The 24,585-nt window shown below is 42.9% G+C and overlaps 2 protein-coding genes across 4 annotated transcripts in view; both read left to right on the forward strand.

Annotated features, from left to right (window-relative positions):
• Positions 1-609: 609 nt before the first annotated feature.
• Positions 610-12,000, forward strand: LOC106589759 (phosphoglycerate mutase 1). The gene is made up of 4 exons (XM_014180086.2): positions 610-948; positions 3,297-3,571; positions 8,872-9,052; positions 9,558-12,000. The coding sequence occupies exons 1-4, from the start codon at positions 810-812 to the stop codon at positions 9,725-9,727; spliced, it is 765 nt and encodes a 254-aa protein (XP_014035561.1). The 5' UTR covers positions 610-809; the 3' UTR covers positions 9,728-12,000.
• Positions 12,001-12,136: 136 nt separating this feature from the next.
• Positions 12,137-24,585, forward strand: part of LOC106589757 (SMC5-SMC6 complex localization factor protein 2) — a 42,778-nt gene continuing 30,329 nt past the window's right edge. For 2 of the 3 annotated variants that reach the window (XR_006762626.1, XM_014180080.2), the window contains exons 1-6: positions 12,137-12,391; positions 19,812-20,286; positions 20,565-20,870; positions 21,769-21,826; positions 22,310-22,466; positions 22,802-24,248. Coding sequence is in view for 2 of the 3 variants with exons in the window: in XM_014180080.2 (XP_014035555.2) it covers positions 19,885-20,286; positions 20,565-20,870; positions 21,769-21,826; positions 22,310-22,466; positions 22,802-24,248 (2,370 nt within the window). In the remaining variant the exon portion in view is untranslated. Of the gene's footprint in view, positions 13,357-19,811; positions 20,287-20,564; positions 20,871-21,768; positions 21,827-22,309; positions 22,467-22,801; positions 24,249-24,585 lie in introns of all 3 variants that reach the window. The other variant, XM_014180081.2, reaches the window with a different exon arrangement.

Genomic DNA, 24,585 nt, shown 5'->3' on the forward strand with positions numbered 1-24,585 from the left:
TAAAAGCGTGTTTTGCATTCGATTAGGAATCGGGCTTCCTCCTGGGCATAAACCGGCTGCCCCGCTCAAAACAAAAGTGACGTAATTAATCACGTGTAGTAGGCTAATTAGTAGGGTTCTGTGTTTTCCATAAAAAGTCATTGCTTTTGATAAAAATGCTTTACCTGCCGTCCCAATGAAAAATAGTTAGAAAATTCAAACATTTATTTTATGGAAACGAGATGCTGTATGCTGCTTGTTGACAAAATGACCAAGCGGCGCAGATTTGAGAAGGGCGCTCCTCCCTTCCGCTTTAGCCGATGTCGTGAGTGTTTTTTTGCGCGGTTCAACCCGGGCCAGTGTAAAATAACTCCCTCAAGTGTTCCCTATGAAGGTCATAAAAACCATATTGGAGGTAATGGGACTTTATTGACATGGGAAACATATGTTAACATTGCCAAAGCAAGTGAGGTAGATAATATACAAAAGTGAAATAAACTATAAAAATGAACAGTAAACATTACACTCACCGAAGTTCCAAAAGAATAAAGACATTACAAATGTCATTATGTATATATACAGTGTTGTAACGATGTAGAAATTGTCCTCTATTTCATTGGTCTAGGAATATGCAGGAAGTACCGCAGGGGGATCCTATTAGACTGCTGTAAAACAAAGAGCGAGAAAAAAAACCAATCGCATCACTCGTATCTGCTAGCGTCAGAGATATCTGTCCATGTCCATCCATTCTGTTGCTGTTTTTTCCGTTTGAACAGTGCCGTTTATTCCTAATTTTCGGAGCTTAATCAACGCAAACGAATATATCAGTTATGGCCGCCTACAAGCTGGTGTTGATCCGCCACGGAGAGAGCAACTGGAACCAGGATAATCGATTCTGCGGCTGGTTTGACGCTGATCTGAGTGAGACTGGAGAACGGGAGGCGAGGAGAGGAGGACAGGCCCTGAAAGGTGGAATCTTGTTCTTTTTTATTTGACCAGCTAGCTACTGACTTTATATCAGACACAAACACAATGTTTCCTCACTAAAGACATTGACTTTGATTGTACATTTTCATAATCTATTTGAAGTATCTGTCGCAGCTGCTAGCCCTACAGTATTTTGGAAGCCTGTAGTGCCAGCCCAGTTGGCCATTTTGCTGCCTGAAGGAAGCTTAACTATCTTATTTGATGTCTATTCACTATAGAAATTGTAGTTGTGAAAACACTTGTTACCAATACCAGCAGTGTCACGTGATGACCTCGTCGATTTTGACATAGGATGGAGGTGTTTTGGTGGCTGTTCCCCACCGTGGTGAAGTTGGTTTGATTGTTCGATATTCGCCGGACCTTCAAACCTCAATTGCCCGTGAACGGTTTGCGCTACAGACCTCAGGCTGGTAGGGTCTTTATGGAGGGAAAAAATGCTTTTATTTTATTTCCTCCCGATTTCGACCGAGCTTTTAAATCATCTCACAGCAACGATGTAGGCAGTCTGCTGCACGTCCTATGCAATCCCTTGAACGTGACACTACGTTCCATTACGCTACACACGAGTCGTTGGACGAAGGCGTCTTCTGTAGGGAGAGTTTTATTAAAATCTTGATGCTCGGTCTTAACATTATTATGCATTAGTGATGCGCGGGTTGACTCACAACCCGCAGTCCCCGACGTAGCCTATCCGTTAAGGGTCATTCAATATTGTGTAGATGAGGGGCAGGTGGGTGGTGTGCGGGTTGAATAAATATAAAACACCTAAAAATCCATACATTTATATTTATTGTTATTTCTAGGCTACATGTAGCCTAAAATAATGAAATAAAAACCTATAAATGTTTCATTCTTGTTATTTATAGGCTACACATTGTAAATAATTTGTTCTTAACTGACTTGCCTAGTTAAAAAAACATTTAGCCTAAAATAATGAAATAAAAACCTATACATGTATAATTACTGTTATTTATAGGCTACATTTAGCCTGAAATAATAACCTTTCTGGCATTAGAGCATAAGCCTAAACTTTAGGGCTTAACTGTACACTCACGCCAAATAGCCTACACTCCAATTTACATGCCTTTGGGAACTGGCAGAAAAAGTGCCAGTTATGTGTGATTGTGAGGGGCAATACAAATTCGACAGGCACAAGATGTGGACTTTAAGTAGGCGTAAGTCAAGTCAATAGTTTACTGTTCAGATGGGTTAAATGTAAACTGAAATCTGGACACTGACTGTAGGTCTATAACCTCTCACATAGCCTTAATATTAACTCCTGCAGAATTTAAGCATTTGTTGCAATAAAATTATGCACCAAATGTAGGCAAAATTTAGACTCGGGGACAGGAGTGGAGAAATATGATTCTTTCATCTTGAGAGATTGTGGAAATGTGGTTAGATACTGTCTTATTTTAATATAAAAAATATAAAAAACATTTTGTGAGGAGGACAAAGGATGTGCAGCATGTGTCCATCCCTTCTGAACAGTTTGAAGTTTCTAGGTGATGTGTTCAGAATTTTAATATTGTGATCATGCACTTTTTTGATGGTCCCTAACTAGTTGCATAGACCTTGTGGCAGCCTGCCTACAACCTTGGCATGATATTGTGATGCTCTGATTGGAATCTGGAAGCTAGACATGTGCAATGTTGTACACCTTTCTTCCTTCATAAAGAGCCTAACTTGAGGTCTGTAGCTCAAACCGTTTACAAGCTATTGAGGTTTGAAGGTCCAAATGTCCAGCGACTGTCAAATCAAGTTTACCACGGTTGTGTCTGTACCCCTTGTTTCCACCTCGACCATGCCCTCATTCCATACCCTATGAAAGTCCCAGCTACTTCCTGGTTCAAGTCTAGGTTGAAGATGACAATCTTATATTTTCGACCTAGACTTGAACTAGGAAATGACTTGGGTGTGACTTTTATAACTAACCCATTTCTTGTTTTGTGGTATTGCTATCTATGGTGGGGCTCCGCCTATTAGTTCAGCCTCCTTTTACTATGGACGAATGAGCAACGGAGATCCTGCCTCCACTGCTTTTGACGTCACAGCTCTTCCAAAGGATGTGAACATGACGTTCTATACGTGCTGCTTCATGCAATGAATGAAATCAAACCTTACTCAGTGTGTTGGTTAGGGAAATATCTGGCTTTCTGACTCAAGTTTAGACATATTTGGCCCAAAACTTAGGCTTCTAGTAACCCTGATGATTTGATTTGAATTTGACCAGAGATGTTGCTTGCATATACAGTAGCTTACATAGCTGTCCAACCACCCACCAAAATCAACCTGAATCAAACCCTGAACACATCCTTTCTCTTCCTCAGATGCTGGCTATGAGTTTGACCTGTGCTACACCTCAGTCCTAAAGAGGGCCATCCGCACTCTGTGGCTGTGTCTGGACAGCATTGACCAGATGTGGCTTCCTGTCCACCGGACCTGGCGCCTCAACGAGCGCCACTACGGGGGCCTGACAGGATTAAACAAGTCGGAGACTGCCGCCAAGCACGGAGAGGCTCAGGTGAAGATCTGGAGGCGGAGCTTCGATATCCCTCCTCCCACTATGGATCCGGACCACGACTTCTACACCATCATCAGCAAGGTGAGGGACACACTCACTAACATGGGGGAGAATTGACCTGATATGGCATCAGACATCAACATAATTCATGCATCTGTCTTTAGGCTCACTCACATTGGGAAGAGCCTATAGTGGCAGTCTTGTTTAGGGCTGTGGCGGTGATTGTCAAGCAAATAACTGCCTGTCTCACAGTAATTTACTGTTTAATTAGCATAAACATATTTAGCATCTCCTGGCTTCCACAAATAGCCTACAAGCCACTGATGAAGACCTTTGGAACATATACATTTTTAAAAGTCTAAAAAAGCGATTTAATATAGCCTACACCTTCACAATAAATCCATTATTTATTTTAGACAGGTCTAAATAAACATGATATGAAGAAAATGTAGTCTTTTTCAGAAGAACAGAATAGCATACTCTGAGTTGTCCTTATGTTAGGCCCTGATCTGGCTATGCCATATGCCTGTGGGCTACACTAGTTCATTTAGCAGACAAGATTTGCTTAGAATTCTGTGGCATTATTTTATAGTATGAAGAATACAATTGAACATAGCATAATAAAATAGAAAGGATATTTTCTCCAAACGATTTCAAAGGAAGTGAGCACATGCAGCTATTCTGTGTTGAGCTGTTAACAAAGAAACTGGTCCTTCTATATGCTTCATTTAGAGATATTTATGCAACTTTAGTTGTGATACAAATGTTGGGCTATATGTTTTGATGTTTAATACATTCTAAGGCTGCATGATGGGACTCTAATGATGATTTGAAAAAAGTCACAAGCTGCACACACTTTATCAGTCTCTCATTCACAATTTGACAAGAACTTGATAATATTCTCACCAGGCCTTGAATTTACCGGCGGCATCCCCCTTGTGTGACTGAAATGCCCCATATAAAAATCCATGCCTTTGGTGGCCAAAACTTTTTAAAGCACGGTTCTTTCAGATATAGCCAATGCCCGTCCCGTGATTGGGTCCTTCTCACAGGCATTTCATCTAAGAAGTAGGCTACAAGTGAATGAAGACCGACACATCAGGGCCGCAACTGCTCGCGTCACTCTTATGGAATTCTGAGGTGCATATTGAAGATGTTAGAACTGTCCACATTTATCCTACTTTTATCAGCCAACAAGCGGAGTAGGCCTAACAAACAGCCAAAACACTAGCCTGTGTCAATATAATATCCCCCATAGTACAAAAGTTGTCCTATTCTTTTGGTCAACTTGTCCTTCTGTGCCATTAAATAAATATTCAAAACATGGTCTGGGACAGTTGTGGGATATGATAGATCCCAAATGAATACAACTCGCATCAAAAAAACATTTAAAGCAATGAGGATGATCGTTTATTTTAACATTTTGATAAACTATTAGGATATTTTTTTCACATATGCGCAAAAGCGAGAATGTTCCAAAATGCAATCAATTAGCGGGAAAAAACTCTTATTGAAAGTGACTGCAAATGTGATTACGCATGTAATGCTTTATTATAAAGGTGCATTTTTATGGTGACAATTATCTTCCCCGAACTTGAAACTCACACGCAGCCTATGTATGCCAGTTAGGCTTTTCACCGGTTATATAGTGGATTAATGTGCTTCATTTTAAGAAGTTATTTGGCCACTTTAGTTGTGGTACAAACCGTATCAAAACATATAGGCCTATGGGCTAGGCCACATGAGGTGTGCAACTGATTTGAAAAAGTAGCAAAAAAAGAGCTATGTGCTGTTTCTTGCCTTAATGTACAAGCTGGGCATCATTCACAAGTGATAGGCTAATATTGCCACCCATCAGACTATTCTTAATTTTTAGTTTTGTCTTTACATATACTAAATAATATATGTGTGATATTCGTTTTTATTTAGAATGGACCAACAAAAAAAAAATCTATGCACTTAAATAGTGTATGGAGGACGCTTTCCCCATAGTTCATTTTCAGGCCAGCCAAGTAGGCTGTACTCCTGTTGCAAAGCAGTGTGCCTAATATCAGGAAAGTTGATAAATAAATAAATATAGTAGGCCTAGCCTATAGAAAGCTGATGGGATCCTCTTCTTTTTAATAGAGGCCATCAAAACTCTTTTTTTGTCATGCAATTGCATAGCCTATAGAAATGTTGCCCAACATGAGCTCATGGGCTCTCATGAAGTGTTTGATTAGATTTGATTACATTTGCATTGATGTCAGAGTGATTAGAGGGACAATAGAGTGCTGAGTACCAGACAGTTAAAGTTTGGTAGGCTACTAATGACCATCAGCAGCATCAGAGCGTGGAGAAGCCTAATTACCGTGACTAAACAGAGGGGCAGCAGTAGAGGCTAGTATGGGCTGTGTGTTATGCTGAGGAGAGTGTTTTAGGTTATGGGTGTCTCCCAAATGACACCCTATTTTCTATATAGTGCACTACTTTTAACTAGAGGAGTAGTGCACACTATATGGAATAGAGTGCCATTTGGGATACATCCTATGTGTCTGTGCCCTCTGTCTGCACCACCAGGTCCCATGGGAAGACCACAGGCCAGGGAAGGGCAGGGAGGGCCAACTCCAGTCCGGGAGAGCTGCTGTTGTGTGCAGGATTTCGTTCCATCTTAGCACTTATTGTTGAACTGTAATCATCGATTTGATTGAAGTAATGATCTTTAAATTAAGTTGCTATGATCAGGACTGGATACAATCTACAGGGGCAGCATTTCCTCAAGCATACTGGTGGTTAGTCCTCCTGACCATTAAAACAAAATGGCTTCTGCCTCGCCTGGTCATACATGCATACATGTTTGAAGTATTTTTTTTAATTCATGGTGCTCTTATATAGAACAGGGTCTTTTGGTGTTGTGTTTCAACTCTCTGAGTTAATGTATTTCAGAGGAGTGTGATGTAAGACGGTAAAGTTCAAAGTTAAGCTGAGATCAGAATCGATTGGTGAATGCGTCATCTGTATTGACAGGGGTTAGTGGTTGTGATGTGTTAAATTGCCACATAGGACTATCAGAGATAGAGAGTACAGGTGCATTGGCCAACTGATCTTCATAGGCTAAACATTTGGATAATGCAAATCATTTGTCTGACTTATTCAATGTATATAGTCGTGGCCAAAGGTTTTGAGAATGACACAAATATAAATTTTCAAAGTCTGCTGCCTCAGTTTGTATGATGGCAATTTGCATATACTCCAGAATGTTATGAAGAGTGATCAGCTGAATTGCAATTAATTGCAAAGACCCTCTTTGCCATGCAAATGAACTGAATCCCCCAAAAACATTTCCCCTGCATTTCAGCCCTGCCACAAAAGGACCAGCTGACATCATGTCAGTGATTATCTCGTTAACACAGGTGTGAGGGTTGACGAGGACAAGGCTGGAGATCACTCTGTCATGCTGATTGAGTTCGAATAACAGACTGGAAGCTTCAAAGGGAGGGTGGTGCTTGGAATAATTGTTCTTCCTCTGTCAGCCATGGTTACCTGCAAGGAAACGCATGCCGTCATCATTTCTTTGCACAAAAAGGGCTTCACAGGCAAGGATATTGCTGCCAGTAAGATTGCACCTAAATCAACCATTTATCGGATCATCAAGAACTTCAAGGAGAGCGGTTCAATTGTTGTGAAGAAGGCTTCAGGGCGCCCAAGAAAGTCCAGCAAGCGCCAGGACCGTCTCCTAAAATTGATTCAGCTGCGGGAACGGGGCACCACCAGTACAGAGCTTGCTCAGGAATGGCAGCAGGTAGGTGTGAGTGCATCTGCACGCACAGTGAGGCGAAGACTTTTGGAGGATGGCCTGGTGCCAAGAAGGGCAGCAAAGAAGCCACTTCTCTCCAGGAAAAACATCAGGGACAGACTGATATTCTGCAAAAGGTACAGGGATTGGACTGCTGAGGACTGGGGTAAAGTAATTTTCTCTGATGAATCTCCTTTCCGATTGTTTGGGGCATCCGGAAAAAAGCTTGTCCGGAGAAGACAAGGTGAGCGCTACCATCAGTCCTGTGTTATGCCAACAGTAAAGCATCCTGAGACCATTCATGTGTGGGGTTGCTTCTCAGCCAAGGGAGTGGGCTCACTCACAATTTTGCCTAAGAACACAGCCATGAATAAAGAATGGTACCAACACATCCTCCGAGAGCAACTTCTCCCAACCATCCAGGAACAGTTTGGTGACGAACAATGCCTTTTCCAGCATGATGGAGCACATTGCCATAAGGCAAAAGTGATAACTAAGTGGCTCGGGGGACAAAATATCGATATTTTGGGTCCATGGCCAGGAAACTCCCCAGACCTTAATCCCATTGAGAATTTGTGGTCAATCCTCAAGAGGCGGGTGGACAAACAAAAACCCACAAATTCTGACAAACTCCAAGCATTGATTATGCAAGAATGGGCTGCCATCAGTCAGGATGTGGCCCAGAAGTTAATTGACAGCATGCCAGGGTGGATTGCAGAGGTCTTGAAAAAGAAGGGTCAACACTGCAAATATTGACTCTTTGCATCAACTTCATGTAATTGTCAATAAAAGCCTTTGACACTTATGAAATGCTTGTAATTATACTTCAGTATTCCATAGTAACATCTGACAAAAATATCTAAAGACACTGAAGCAGCAAACTTTGTGAAAATTAATATTTGTGTCATTCTCAAAACTTTTGGCCACGACTGTACATAGAACTGAAAGCACTGGACAGTTGAACGTTTCTTACTTCTCTAGGGAATAAACAAAGATGTATTTATTTTAGGGAGTTCTTCTGAGCCAATGTGCCTTTTGCTTGCTCTTTGGTGTCTAGGCCGGGTTACTGTAAAATCACTTTGGCTGCGTTTACACAGGCAGCCCAATTCTGATATTTTTTTTTTACTATACTGAACAAAAATATAAATGCAACACTTTCAACAATTTTACTGAGTTACAGGTCATATAAGGAAGTCATTCAATTGAGATAAATAAATTAGGCCCTAATCAATGGATTTCACATGACTGGGCAGGGGCACAGATTTGTGTCCAGGATTTGAGAGAAATAAGCTTTTTGTGCGTATAGAAATGTTCTGGTATCTTTTATTTTAGCTCATTAAATATGTGACCACTTTACATGTTGTTTTATAATTTTCTTCAGTGTAATTGGTCTTTTGACCAATCATATCAGCTCTTCTGTCAATAATTGGGTAAAAGATTATAATTGGGCTGCGTGTGTAAAATAAAGCCTAAAATGACCACTGCTGATGTAAAAAAAGAGCTTTATAAATGTGATTTAATTGAAAGCAATATGATTGTATGAGGCTTTAGGCCCAGGTTGCTGTTAGGCATTTGTTTGTTTGTTGACCTACTATATTTTCTTTAGGACCGTCGTTATGGCGACCTGTCGGAGGAGCAGCTTCCGTCCTGTGAGAGCCTGAAGGATACCATCGCCCGGGCACTGCCCTACTGGAACGACGAGATTGTTCCCCAGATCAAACAGGGCAAGAGGGTTCTCATTGCTGCCCACGGCAACAGCCTCAGGGGCATTGTCAAGCACCTCGAGGGTAGGTAGTGGGAACTGCTTAGAACAGTGAATATCTCTAACCTCTTGGCTCTGGAGAGCTGGTGTGCAGGTTTTTGTTACAGCCTAGTACTAATGCATCTTTTTGGAAAATGAACACCAGTTTTTAAATCAAACTGTTCATGGTCACAATTAGTCAAATCAGGTGTGTTAGTGCTGGGCTGAAACAAAAGCCTGAACACACCAATTATCCCCTGGAGTGGAATTGGAGAACCGTGATTGGTTTCTAGGAAGTTTCTAGGAAGTACCTGTGGTAGTATCGTATTTTCAGGCCTGAGGTGTTACACATTCTAATCAGCACATATCGATTGTATGATATTGAAAAAAATCGCACACTGAAATATGTTGCACCTCAACCCTCCTGTGTAAGTGTCCATCTGTGTGCTCCTTATTTTTTGTTGTATACACTTTCTTTTGTCATTATATTTTAATTTACATGATTTACAGCATGTTGTCAATCACGTTCTGCTCTGTGCTGCCCCCTGCAGGTATGTCAGAGGAGGCAATCATGGAGCTGAACCTGCCCACAGGCATCCCCATCCTGTACGAGCTGGACAAGAACCTGAAGCCCGTCAAACCCATGCAGTTCCTGGGGGATGAGGAGACCGTCAGGAAGGCTATGGAGGCCGTGGCAGCCCAGGGCAAAGCCAAGAAGTAGAGGGAGAGAGAGGGCGCACTTTGTGTATCATGCAGTAGGAAGTTGCTCTTATCTAGGATCAGATTTCAGCCTCCCACCAATTCCCAACCTTTCTTTAGGAAGGAAGCATGTATAACTGACCCTAGATCATTCTCTGTGGGAAGCTTCATTCTACTCCATGTGGCACAGAGTAGGGGTAAAGGGATATGGGTCGGAGTAGAGGGTCAACAATACTACAGCTCTCAAAGGAGCTCTCACACACTCTGTTCATGTAGTCCAACAAACAGGCACTAAGAATGTGTGTTCATATTCAACTCTACTCTGCATAGAAAGTAAAAAAAAAAAAAAAAAAATTATAAAGTAACTAATAAGTTAGTATAAGTGGATATTTATTGACCAAGCTACTTATATGGGGACCACTGACTATCAAATCACAGTCATCATTCCACTGGCTTATTAATGTTTCTGTATGACCAAAAAAAGGGGTTCCCCTATTTGACGATGGATCACTGAGATTACGAATGTGGTGATGAAGCCTCATTTATTTGAAAATAGTTGGTCTTGCGTTATTGTACTTCCAAGTTTCGCTAGAAAATAGTATATATTTAGATGTTATAGAATTTTTGCACTTAAAAACGTAAACAGTAATGTGATTTTATACCCAAAGAAAAAAAAAAGGAAAAAAAAGCCAAATGAAACAGTTAAAACCACAAGAAGGGAGAAATAATTCATATTTGCACAACACACACGGTTGTACTGGTTCTTCACTTTTTATTTTCCTCTGCCCTGTCTGGTTGCACAATTCACTGTATAACCACATCAGACGTTGGAAGACAGTGTCCATCTCCTCTTAAGGATCGGACCCTTTTTTTCACATTTTCGCCTAAAATGACATACCCAAATCTAACTGCCTGTAGCTCAGGACATAAAGCAAGGATATGCATATGCTTGATATCATTTGAAAGGAAACACTTTGAAGTTTGTGGAAATGTGAAATTAATGTAGGAGAATATAATACATTAGATCTGGTAAAAGATAATACAAAGAAGAAAAAAACATGCTTTTTCAAAATTGTTTTATTCCATCTTTGAAATGCAAGAGCCAGGCCATTATATGACTTAGGAGTCTAGGTGCAATTTAGATTTTGTCCACTAGATGGCAGCAGTGTATGTGCACAGATTTAGACTGATCCAATGAAACATTGTATTACTGTTCAAAATGTTGTATCAAGTCTACCCAAATGTGCCTAATTGGTTTATTGATACATTTTCAAGTACATAACTGTGAACTCTCCTCAAACAATAGCATGGTATTATTTCACTGTAATAGCTACTGTAAATTGGACAGTGCAGTTAGATCAACATTAATGAAAGTGTTCTGCCCATATAAGACATGTCTATGTCCTGGAAAGTTTGCTTTTACTTACAACTGTCATGCTAATCACATTAGCGCATGTTAGCTCAACTGTCCCAGTATAGGGACACCGATCCTGTAGAGGCTTTTAAGAGCTGTGGCAGAGACCGAATAGCTCTTTCTCCCCTGCCCCACTCCCTTGATGTTGCTTCTGTGTGTCATGTATTTTTACAATTCACTGTAAAACCACATCAGAAGTTGACTGAAAACCTTTCCTAGCCTTGGATGGTGCTTCTATGTGTCATGTACTGCTGTTTAACATGTTTTTCCATCCCATTTCCTCTTGAGTAGTGTGTCCCATTGATACTGTTTTGTCAGTGGGATCAAACGTTTGGTACCTGCACTGTCGGTCTGTTTCTGCTTTAGCCTACATCAGTGGCATTCAGGACTAAACATTCATAGATGCAGATAGAAATAGATTGCACATAACAGACCTACTTGCTTCTTCCACGTCCAAGCGAGCTGATTTGTTTATATACGTTTCATTATTATCTTCAACTTTGTGAGCATTCCACAACCTATGAATAGGCCCATACTAAGTTTACCTTAACTACCCTGTCTGCTGCTAGAACCACTCTTCTACTCTGAAAAGATTTGTGTTCATTTTACTTTGGTGGGATAACTTGATGACGTTTACCTTTTCTGTTTGTAACACCTCTAAGTGGGAAAACTGCAATGCAAGTACCCATTCCTATAGGATATGCCTGTTCTATTTTTCCCCAGCCGTTCCCAAGACATTCTCCTTTGACATTGTTGCCAATCTTCTGACTGAAAGGAAAATCCTTTGGAATAAAAGGTTATTTATTAGTGTTCAACTTCATTGTAATGCACTGTTTCTGAAGCCTGTGCTGAACCAATAAATGTGTGGAAAAATAAAAACATGTATTTGGTCTGTATCTTTTTTATTATAGAAATCTAAGGACACTGGTTTAGTAGGCCTCTCAATGGCACACCTGTGCAGCCAGCCAGGACGTGACGTGTTTTTCCATCACAAAAATGTCAGGTATAACTTCAGTGACTTTACAGCTGGCTGGAGAGTGATAGAAAGGAAAAGCTCTCTCATATATCGCGTTCAAAACAACTGGGAACTCAGAGAAAAAGAGTCCCAACTGGGAAAAATCCTTTTGAACGGTCTCCCAAATCGGAAACTTTTGTTGTTGTGGTTTTACAGTTCTCTTGATATCCTGATGGGAAACAAATACATAGCGAAGTTAGTTTAACGGATAACTTGTTCCGTCATAATGAGAGAGAAAAATCTAAAGGAAATAGGAGGTAAGAATGCAGTTACATTTCATTAAGTTACCTTAGTCCTTAACACTTCCTTTGCAACAGAAACTAGTCAGCAGCAAGCTAGACAGTCTTAGCGTGTCAAATCGGGGCTTGTTAGAGAATTAACTAGTAATATCACACAGATGTGTAAACTGCTGGGTAACACCAACCTAGTTAACTATATGTTATTATCGGGAGTTTGAATAACGTACCCCGTGTATATAGCCAAGTTATCGTTACTCATGATTGTGTTTTTATTCCTTGTTATTAGATATTTTTCTATTTGTTTTTTGGGGTTCTCTGCATTGTTGGGAAGGGCCCGTAAGTAACGTCTCGTTAAGCTCCACACCTGTTGTTTATTTGGTTCAACAAGTCGACACTAGATGGTTTCTAGAGTACAGTAGCAAACTAGCAACATATACATGTTTTGCTTTCTAGACGATTTAATAAGTTGTTTCAGAAGGACTCTAATACAAAGTCCAGGTAAATTGACTAGTAGGACACATTGCTTTGTGGACATATGTATAGACTTTAAGCAAATGGACAGACAGGTCGCCAGTCAGATGCCGCGTTCAAAACAAACCGGAACTCGGAAATCTCCGACTTCAGTGTGTTTTAGACAACCTAGGAACACAAATAGACGCTCTGTATGTTCCTAGAAGACAACTGACAACTCGTAAAAATACGAAGTCAGACTGGGAAAAATATTTTTGAACGGTCATCCAACATGGAATTCCAAGTCGGAAACGCGAACATCTTTCTAGAGCTCCGACATTCCGACCTGAATATAAACGATGTCAGATTTTGACCTCTTTTTTCTCTCGCTCTCTCTTTCTCTCTCGAGTTACCAGTTGTCTTGAAAGCACCATGATATCCTGATAGGAAACAAATAACATAGCAAGGTTAGCGTTTAACGGACAACTTGTTCTGTCATAATGAAATAAAATACGATCTAAAGGAAATGGGAGGTAAGAAACGAGTTAGCTGCATTTCATTGAGTTACCTTAGTCCTTACACTTCCTGTGCAACAGAAACTCGACGGCAGCAAGCTAGACTGTTAGCTTGTTAGAAAGCTTGCTAGCTTCCCACTAGGCCAGGGTTCCCCAACTGGCGGCCTGCGGGTGGTTTTATTTGCCCCCCCAAAAAAACATTTTGTTTTCATTGTTGGACATAAGACTAAAAACACCAGGAAATCAGCTTCAATTAATTTGTATTTAAATAATCTGTTCCCATTTCATTATGTTCCGGGTAAATTGACGAGTGAGACATTGCTTTGTGAACATGCATATTGACTTTCAGCAAATGGACACGTCGACTTGTGTGTGATTGTCTATTACTGTCAGATGCTCTGTATGTTCATAGAAGACAACAGGGAACTCGTAAAAATACGAGTTCAGACTGGGAGAAATCATTTTTAAGGTCATCCTCGGAACATCTTTCTGAAGTTCTGACTTTCCACCCTGAAGATCAAATCGAAGTTTATTTGTCACGTGCGCCGAATACGACAGGTGTAGACCTTACAGTGAAATACTTACTTACAGGCTCTAACCAATAGTGCAAAAAAGGTATTAGGTGAACAATGGGTAAGCAAAGAAATAAAACAACCGTAAAAAGACAGGCTATATACAGTAGCGAAGCTACATACAGACACTGGTTAGTCAGGCTGATTGAGGTAGTATGTGCATGTAGATATGGTTAAAGTGACTGCGTATATGATGAACAGAGAGTAGCAGTAGCGTAAAAGAGGGGTTGGTGGGTGGCGGGACACAATGCAGACAGCCCGGTTAGCCAATGTGCGGGAGCACTGGTTGGTCGGCCCAATTGAGGTAGTATGAACATGAATGTATAGTTAAAGTGACTATGCATATGATAAACAGAGTGTAGCAGCAGCGTAAAAAGAAGGGGTGGGGGGGGCATACAATGCAAATAGTCCGGGTAGCCATGTGATTACCTGTTCAGGAGACTTATGGCTTGGGGGTAAAAACTGTTGAGAAGCCTTTTTGTCCTAGACTTGGCACTCCGGTACCGCTTGCCATGCGGTAGTAGGGAGCACAGTCTATGACTGGGGTGGCTGAGGTCTTTGACAATTTTGCAAGCTTTGCCACATGAGACGAGCGTCGGAGCCGGTGTAGTATGATTCAATCTTAGCCCTGTATTGACGCTTTGCCTGTTTGATGGTTCGTCGCAGGGCATAGCAGGATTTCTTGTAAGCTTCCGGGTTAGAGTCCCGCACCTTAAAAGCGGCAGCTCTGCCCTTGAGCTCAGTGCGAATGTTGCCTGAAATCCATGGCTTCTGGTTGGGGTATGTACGTACAGTCACTGTGGGGACGATGTCATCGATGCACTTATTGATAAAGCCAGTGACTGATGTGGTGTACTCTGCAATGCCATCGGAAGAATCCTGGAACATGTTCCAGTCTGTGATCGCAAAACAGTCCTGTAGTTTAGCATCTGCTTCATCTGACCACTTTTTTATAGACCGAGTCACTGGTGCTTCCTGCTTTCATTTTTAGCTTGTAAGCAGGAATCAGGAGGATCAAGTTGTGGTCGGATTTACCAAATGGAGGGAGAGCTTTGTACGCGTCTCTGTGTGTGGAGTACAGGTGATCTAGAATTTTTTTCCCTCTGGTTACACATTTTACATGTTGATGGAAATTTGGAAAAACTGATTTAAGTTTCCCTGCATTAAAGTCTCCGGCCACTAGGAGCGCCGCCTCTGGGTGAGTTGTTTCCTTTAAAGATGACTGACATCATGATTTGACCTAGTTTCTTTCTTAGTTCCCAGTTGTCTTGTAAGCACCAAGAGTCCTAGCTACTAATACTGAGTTCAAAACAACTGGGATCTGGGAAACCTCAACTAAAGAGCTTTCAAGACAACTGGATACTCAGAGCGTGGCTCAGACTGTGAAAATACATTTTAAACGGTCATCCAACTCGGAATTCCAAGTCGGCAAAGAGGCCCGAATTTCCAACCTAAAGATCACTGACTTCATGATTCAACCTTGTTTTTTTTCTCCAGAGTTCCCAGTTGTCATGAAGGCACCATAAGTTACAAGCATGCGATATGATATTTGGCACCACTTTTCCTGCATGCCAGTCACAACAGCCTATGGTGGTAATTCCCAAAACAACTGGGAACTCTGTGGTCCCGTGTGGCTCAGTTGGTAGAGCATGGTGTTTGCAACGCCAGGGTTTTAGGGGGTCGATTCCCACGGGGGACCAGTACGTGGGGAAAAAATGTATGAAATGTATTTATTCACTACTGTAAGTTGCTCTGGATAAGAGCGTCTGCTAAATGACTAAAATGTAAAATGTAAAAATACGAGGTCAAATCATTACGTCAGTGATCTTTAGGTCAGAAAGTCAGACCTCTTAGAAAGAGGCCCGAGTTCCACTGTTGGAATTCCGACTTGGATGACTGTTCAAATCGTTTTTTTCAGAGTTCCCATTTGTTTTGAATGCACTGAAGTTGGAGATTTTCCACTTCTGGGTTCCCAGTTGTTTTGAACGCAGCATTAGCCATCATCACACTTGTCTATTGCCACGTTCACGTGCTAGTCGTAACTCTGAAATTATATAACTGTCTACAACTAGTTAGCAAGTCAGACATTTGAGTTTCCTAGTTCCGACTAGCATGTGAACGCAGCATGTATCTTGACACTTTTCAGCCGCTGATTGGTTTCTCCAGAAATTTGAGAGAGGTTTGACTGATTTTGAGTATACATATGCTGCGTTCACATGGTGTCGGAGTTATCGGAAGCTCCTAGTTCCCACTGGGACATAATATCAATATAGATAATGTAGCTAGTCTGACCATATTTGTTAATGTTATCAAATAAAATTGTATTGGTCACGTATACATATTTTGCAGACGTTTACGCAGGTGTAGCAAATGTCTTATGTTTCTAGCTCCAAAAGTGCAGTAATACCTGACAATACAGTCAAATCCCAAAAATGTTAAGACATGAATTTAAAAATATCAGAACGAGCAATGTCAGAGTCCGGAATATGTGTATATGATGGTGTGTATAGACAGTATGGACAGTATATGATTAGAAAAGGTGTACAGAAGTACTTAAAGTGCATTCGGAAAGCATTCAGACCCCTTCACTTTTCCACATTTTGTTACGTTACAGCCTTATTCTAAAATGGATTAAATAAAAAAACGAAACACAATACCCAATAAAGACAAAGCAAAAACAGGTTTTTAGAATTATTTTCAAATAACTTATTTCCGTAAATATTCAGACCCTTTGCTATGAGACTCAATTTAGCTCCGGTGCATCCTGAGTCCATTGATTATTCTTGAGATGTTTTTACAACTTGATTGGAGTCCACCTGTGGTAAATTCAAATGATTGGATAAGATTTGGAATGGCACACAGCTGTCTATATAAGGTCCCACAGTTGACAGTGCATGTCAGAGCAAAAACCAAGCAATGAGGTCGAAGGAATTGTCCGTAGAGCTCCGAGACAGGATTGTGTCGAGGCACCGATCTAGGGAAGGGTACCAAAAAATGTCTGCAGCCTTGAAGGTCCCCAAGAACACAGTAGCCTCCATCATTCTTAAATGGAAGAAGTTTGGAACCACCAAGACAATTCCTAGACCTGGCCGCTCGGCCAAACTGAACAATTTGGGGAGAATGGCTTTGGTCAGGGAGGTGACCAAGAACCCGCTGGCCACTCTGACAGAGCTCCAGAGTTCCTCTGTGGAGATGGGAGAACCTTCCAGAAGGACAACCATCTCTGCGGCACTCCACCAATTAGGCCTTTATGGTAGAGTGGCCAGACTGAAGCCACTCCTCAGTAAAAGGCACATGACAGCCCGTTTGGAGTTTGCCAAAAGGCACCTAAAGGCATCTCAGACCATGAGAAACAAGATTCTCTGGTCTGATGAAACCAAGATTGAACTCTTTTGCTTGAATGCCAAGCTTCACGTCTGGAGGACACCGTAGGGATGGTTCCAGGTTAAGTATGCTGGTGGCAGCATCATGCTGTGGGGATGTTTTTCAACGGCAGGGCTGGGAGACTAGTCAGGATCGAGGGAAAGATGAACAAAGAACAGAGAAATCCTTGATTTATAAAATGTTATTTGTCACATGCGCCGAATACAACAAGTGAAATTATTACTTACAAGCCCTTAACCAACAAAGACGTTTTAAGACAAAAAAGTGTTAAGTATTTACTAAAATAAACTGAAGTAAAAAAATTCTTTTCCTGAGCATGTCTGTGTCAACGAGGGAAAATAAATCCATAGTGCCTTTGCATGGTAGGCTAGGACAAATATCATCTAACTTCTCATCATGTCTAGCTTGACTGATACCCAGCCTAATGTTGGGTGGGCCCAGTAGAAAGCCTCTTGGTAATAACCAGGTCCAGAGAATGGCTGTGGTTATGGGTGGGCCCAGTAGAAAGCCTCTTGGTAATAACCAGGTCCAGAGAATGGCTGTGGTTATGGGGGGGCCCAGTAGAAAGCCTCTTGGTAATAACCAGGTCCAGAGAATGGCTGTGGTTATGGGTGGGCCCAGTAGAAAGCCTCTTGGTAATAACCAGGTCCAGAGAATGGCTGTGGTTATGGGTGGGCCCAGTAGAAAGCCTCTTGGTAATAACCAGGTCCAGAGAATGGCTGTGGTTATGGGTGGGCCCAGTAGAAAGCCTCTTGGTAATAACCAGGTCCAGAGAATGGCTGTGGTTATGGGTGGGCCCAGTAGAAAGCCTCTTGGTAATAACCAGGTCCAGAGAATGGCTGTGGTTATGGGTGGGCCCAGTAGAAAGCCTCTTGGTAATAACCAGGTCCAGAGAATGGCTGTGGTTATGGGGGGGCCCAGTAGAAAGCCTCTTGGTAATAACCAGGTCCAGAGAATGGCTGTGGTTATGGGTGGGCCCAGTAGAAAGCCTCTTGGTAATAACCAGGTCCAGAGAATGGCTGTGGTTATGGGTGGGCCCAGTAGAAAGCCTCTTGTTAATAACCAGGTCCAGAGAATGGCTGTGGTTATGGGTGGGCCCAGTAGAAAGCCTCTTGGTAATAACCAGGTCCAGAGAATGGCGGTGCTTATGTCTGGGCCCAGTAATATGTTGGATAAAGTCCATAGAGCTCAAAAGATTCATAAATTCTCTTTGTCAACATGAATATAAAATCTCCCAACACAATGACATTTAAACAGTATAGCATGATGCTGAAAAGAACCAAAGTATCCAAATGAAATGTCCTTACAGTTGAGAGCATTAGTAAAAACAGTGTCTGTCCCCCCCACCCTTTTTCCCTTTTCTGATGAGTATGAAAAGCTTTAGCCCGGGGGGCTTCAATAAGAGCAGCTCGACAGCCTGAAGACAGCCGTGTTTCAGTGAGAAACATCCAGTCAACTTTGCAGTCAGTAATGAGGTTTTACTGGTGATTGCTCTAACATTTAAAAGTGACATTCAATGAGTGTGGGCCACTGCCCCTGGGGCATCTGTCTAGAGGTAACCAAACCTATTAACGTTACAACCACGTTTTTTGACAGTCTCCAATCTATCAGAATGGTAGATGACAGAAGGTGGAGTTAAAGGAACATAAATTAGGTTACTCACAATAACCGTAGTGCCATTTCTACAGGAGTTGATATGCTTTCTAAGTCCTCTGTTGCTTATTCTGACAGGGAGAACTGGAGCACTGCCAGACCCTGTCTGTCAGTCTGTGAAACAGTTTGCCATGTTGCTGGAAATAGTCCCGGAACCCCTGCAGTTAGGGTGAATCACGTCTCAAAGTTTCTTCAGGTACTCGTTTAGGGCAAAGAGTCGGCTGAAACGTCCAGAAGCCCTTCGGTAGCACGGGAGGGGGCCAGAGATAATTATCTTCCCTGTGCCAGCGAGGGCTTTAAAAAATGTTGTAGTCCTTCCTCAGTTCGCCGAAAACTAAGGTTGTTAAAACCTACGTGAGTGACGATGGTGTCAATATTGGAGTAGTTGACCAGAACCGTGTGCTGTGCAGGAGAGATGTCATGGACACAGCCTTCTGGGTGACAGTGGACCTTGGTCGGTCCACAGACCGTAGGCAAGCCAAAATCTCTCACCATCGAGCTGACAATCTAGAGTCACATTTGTTTTTTCTGCAAGCTGTAGCACCCACAATTTAACATTAAAGTAGCTTTATATAGGGCTATAGAGTTCAGTCTAATTTGTGTTTTCTTTTTTGCCATGGAAAATCTGGTATCGTAGTATCGCAATCCTGGTATTGTGACAACCCTAATATTTTGTTGCTCATCGTATGGTGGTGGGCCAAGAAATGCTTTGGGGCTGTTAACCTGCATTAATACAGTGTGTATTTTCCCTTTGAGCAAACTTGCTGTGAAATGGGAAGTGATGGTTCCTCCATATGGTGCTGGATTATATTTCTGTTGGTCTATGTGCTCACACCTGTATCCCTTTTCCACCTGTGTTTGCAGTCAAAGACGTCATCCCTCTGGGGTCTCCTCATCCTACACCCTCACCGGCCTCTCCTCCCTCCAGGAGACCGAAATGAAACCCTCTCAGCCCCCCGGACACCTGTCCAACCCCAACACTTACCCCCTGCCCAAACGGGTGCTACCCTTGACCAGCCCCGAACTGGACAAATTCAGGGCAAAGCCCGCTCCTGGCCTGCCTCCTCACCCTCCCCACCTGCCAGGGGTACACCACCGAGCCTCCGGGGTTGGAGATGGGGGTGAAGCCAACGATGGCCCGGCCAACTTTACAAACATCCAAATCAGGAAAATCCAGCATTCCCACAGCCCTGTGACCCCTAACCCCTATAGGGGCATGACCTTTAACACTAGGGGTGGTATGGGAAGGGACAACCCACTGTCGCCCTCCTCCCTTCCCCCCAGCAGAAGGAGAGACTATGGAGCGGTGCTGAGGGAAGACATGAACAAGAAACTCAAGGTAGAGTTTCTTTTGAGTTTGTTCTCTTTTCTCTGATCACATCCCTATTTGGGTTGGGGTCAATCCCAGTCAATTCAGGAAGTGCACTGTAATTCCCATTCCAACTCTCTTCAATGCTTTTCAGTGGGGAAAATTGGAATTTGGTTTACTTTTTTAATTGAAATGGAGTTGACCCCTACCCTGATCCCTACATACAGCAAATTAAGTATCTATCTACTTTCCATTGGCATAACAATCTCACAGCAGCTTTACCTCATGTCTATCCAACACACTTATAGGTTGGATCCAGTGATGTTGGGAGCTCTAGACCTCCGTTCCCTGTTGCCCAGCCCCGCAGGCTCTCTGTGCCCCCAACTGTTACCTCCAGACCGGGGCAGAGCAGCCAGCCGCTACCTTCCCCTTACGTGGACCTCCGGAGCCCGGGGAGTAGCCCACCAGAGCGCAGGCACCACTTCTCCCAGAAGCTCTCACAGTCTCTCCGGTCTATCTGCCAGTACAAAGTAGGAGGAGACGGGAAGGAGAGTACAATGATTCTTGGTGGTCCACTGTCACCCACCATGTGCATCCCTGTCAATCCACAGCAGGTACACTACATGACCAAAAGTATGTGGACAACTGCTCGTTGAACATCACATTCCAAAACAATGGCCGTTAATATTGAGTTGGTCCCCCCCTTTGCTGCTATAACAGCCTCCACTCTTCTGGGAAGGCTTTCCACTAGATGTCGGAACATTGCTGCAGGGAAATGTTTCCATTCAGCCACAAGAGCATTAGTGAGGTCAGGCACTGGTTGCAACACTCACTCCCGAGTTCCAAACTGCCTCTGGAAGAAATCAGTACAAGAACTGTTCGTCAGGAGCTTCATGAAATGGGTTTCTTAACGCTACAGCCTACAATGACATTCTAGATGATTCTGTGCTTCCAACTTTGTGGCAACAGTTAGGGGAAGGCCCTTTCCTGTTTCAACATGACAATGCCCCCGTGCACAAAGTGAGGTCCATACAGAAATGGTTTGTCGAGATCGGTGTGGAATGACTTGACTGGCCTGCACAGAGCCCTGACCAAAACCCCATTTAACACCTTTGAGATGAATTGGAACGCTGACTACGAGCCTGGCCTAATCGCCAACATCAGTGCCGACCTCACTAATGCTCTTGTGGCTTGGAAGCAAGTCCTCACAGCAATGTTCCAAAATCTAGTGGAAAGCCTTCCCAGAAGAGTAGAGGCTGTTATAGCAGCAAAGAGGGGACCAACTCCATATTAATGGCCATGATTTTGGAATGAGATGTTTGACGAGCAGGTGTCCACATACTTTTGACCATGTATTGTACTTCATTGATCCTGAAAGTCTGCGTCCTCAGCAGATACGAACACATAGAATATAATCTAAACTGTCTCACTCTCACCTCACACAGGCACGTCAATAATGACAATTCAATGATGTTGACATTTGGTTCTCTTCTGTTTTCGGTCTTTCCACAGAGTCGTGGTTCCCTGGACCACAGAGGAACCACTCCCTCTAACAAGTGGTTCACTCCAGGTACAAATTAGACCTACTAACTCTTATGTAAATAACAAGCCCATCATAGACCTATTTTAGAATCCTTAACCCTTGTAAAATGAGTCTATAAACACATCAATAGGTTAACCATCTCCAAATGATACGTTTCAATGTTGTTCTTTTTGTACAGTAACAATGCTGATGCAGACATGTATAGTAGTTTCTGATGCCCCTTCTGCCATTTGACTAATGATTTGTTGAGAGTAGTAAACTATGCAAATTCAGGCTAACTTTGTATGAAGTGCACTTTTTTCTAGTTATCTAGTGGGCCTCTCTGTTACGTGAGCCAAAGGGCTTGAAAAAGGGCTTATCACAATTAACTTCACAATTCATGTAATATTTTGTCATCTGTTGAGGGGCCTTGTAAAAACCCACGTACTTGTTCTCTAGTATTTTACTTGTTGAACTTTATATGAAATATTCTATTTACTGTGAATGTTGATTTATGATTTTTCCCACCAGGAGGCACCAGATCCCTGTCTCTGAAGAGACTCAGACAGCCAGACTTGGAGGAGAGAAGCGGAGGAAGAGGAGAGGACATGGCTAAAAAGAGACTTCGTCCAGAGGACTATATCCCAGGCCCTATCCGTACCGGTCACCCACCCGATGGAACAGCCAGGTGGGGGGGCAGAGGGGTGGACATTTCATTCAATGCAACTTTATTTGTCCCCTTCGGCAGTTACTATTAGGGCTAACTTTGTATGACGTGTAGTAGCTGGAAATGACTCCAGAAAGATGGACGATGGAGTGAGCTAACCTTATATTTTGGCTTATGATCGTTTAGATAATTGTGCTAACTAAGCTCATAAGGCCTTCTACAAGAATCAATTAATATAATATAATCAATTGAAAAGCCAGAGATTTTACTGATTGTGATCTCTGTAAAGCCTGGTTTGTGATGGCTAAGTGCTCTGCTATGAATACATTTGATTTCATTTGACCCCTTACTCCTAGTTCTAAGATGTCCACCAGCCCCAACCCATCCTACCTGAAGAAAGTCTTCATGAAGAACAATCTGAGCTCAAGTCCTACTCTAAGGTTGAAGGAGAGTCTCAGCCCTAAGAAGACAGAGGAAGGGATGGAGAGAGACAGGAGGACTGTCCCTACCTATCCACTCTCCACACCCAAGCCTGCGAGGAATCGCTGCACCGGCCATGGACAGACGCCATGCTGCAATAGTGTGAAGGATAACGGCAACCCTCAGGCTGGATACAGGAGAATGAATCACCAATCTGGCAACACTCAATCTTTTTACAGTGTTAGAAATCCTCAAAAAGGCAACCGCTACAGCCAATCTGGCAACCCAGCCAACCTGCAAGTCACAATCCTTAGTAGAGGAGAATGCAGTAGAGAAAAAGAGACCAGAAAGCGAGAGAGTAGAGGAAGAGAACCGACAGGTCGTCCCGACGGGAGAACACCCAAACCCGACTCGAAATCTCAGAGCTCGGACTCGAGCTGCCCTAGTTCTAGGCGCCATCACGCGTTGGAAAAGAAGCGACATGTCTCTCGCCCCCGGAGAACGTCTGCCTTGCCGGATGACCTCAATGACCTTTTCACCCCTGACCCCATAACCTCTAGCCTGTCTAGAACAGCGATTACCTTTTCCCCCAGTCCCCAGAGAGGAGACAGGTCACCCTCTGTACACAACAAGGTTCCTCTGTCTGTTGTGTTGGCTACTGTCAGTGATGCTAGTATGGGACCGGGGTCCCCCTATGTAACAAGCCCTAGAGAAATCCCCCCAATATCCCGTTCACACCGAATCCCATGTCCCAAGATCTCTTCCTGTACGGACACTGCAATGGACCCCTGTAAGCTACTCCTGGACCCCAAAATCTACTCCTCCTTTGTAAGGCTGGAGTTGAGCAGGAATGACTTGACCAAACTAGAGACTGGCTTGTACAGAGCCATCACCAGCACTTTATCTTCCTCAGGGAAACCCTCGTCCCCTAAGGATGTCACCTCGGGACTGAAAACGAGATCTCCTGGTATTGCTTCAGCAGAGTTGGTGTCACCTATGGATGAGGATGAAAATGCCTACCTCAAGACTGAGTCCTCCATTCTGAAAACTATCCCCCTCTCAGCTTCTGCAAAGTCCTCATCCTCAGACCAGAAGGTCCATAAGAGTTTATCGTTCCTTGAGGAAGGAGAACAAAGAAGCAACAAGAACAATTCCTGTAAGAGTCTGGAGGAGGACCCTCTGGATGTGGAGTTGAGCCTAGGCCTCGACCTGAGCCTGGGGCTAGAGTTGGCGCTATCCCAGACCAGCAGCAGCAGTGACGAGGACCAGCTGCCGTCCCTGCAGCAGATCCTGGACCGTAGCGCCTGGCCCCCAGACACCCCAGAAAAAGGAACCATCCCTGCACCCAGCATCCTCGTTGGGCTCCCACACCACAGCCAACCAGTAAGATGCAACTTTCTTAGGGCTGTGTCCCTATGGGTCGTGGTCAAAAGTAGTGCACTACATAGGGAATAGGGTTCCATTTGATGTTCGAGGTTTAATCACCATTCTTTGTTAAAATGTTTTATTCACTTATTGTAATTTTCCAGTTTTGATGTAGGCCTAAATGCGGTCCAGTATAGCCACTATAACCAGTCTGTAAGGAGCTACTTTCTATAATGGCATTTATATGGTTTGGTTGTAACTTACTGTAGAAGGTTAGAAAAGTTCAAAGGACTCATTTGAAATGCCGTAAAATTGTGGACTACAAATCGCAAGTCGTCACTAACAATGCTACAGT

Source organism: Salmo salar, chromosome ssa28 (assembly GCF_905237065.1).
Source record: "Salmo salar chromosome ssa28, Ssal_v3.1, whole genome shotgun sequence".
Taxonomy (NCBI): domain Eukaryota; kingdom Metazoa; phylum Chordata; class Actinopteri; order Salmoniformes; family Salmonidae; genus Salmo; species Salmo salar.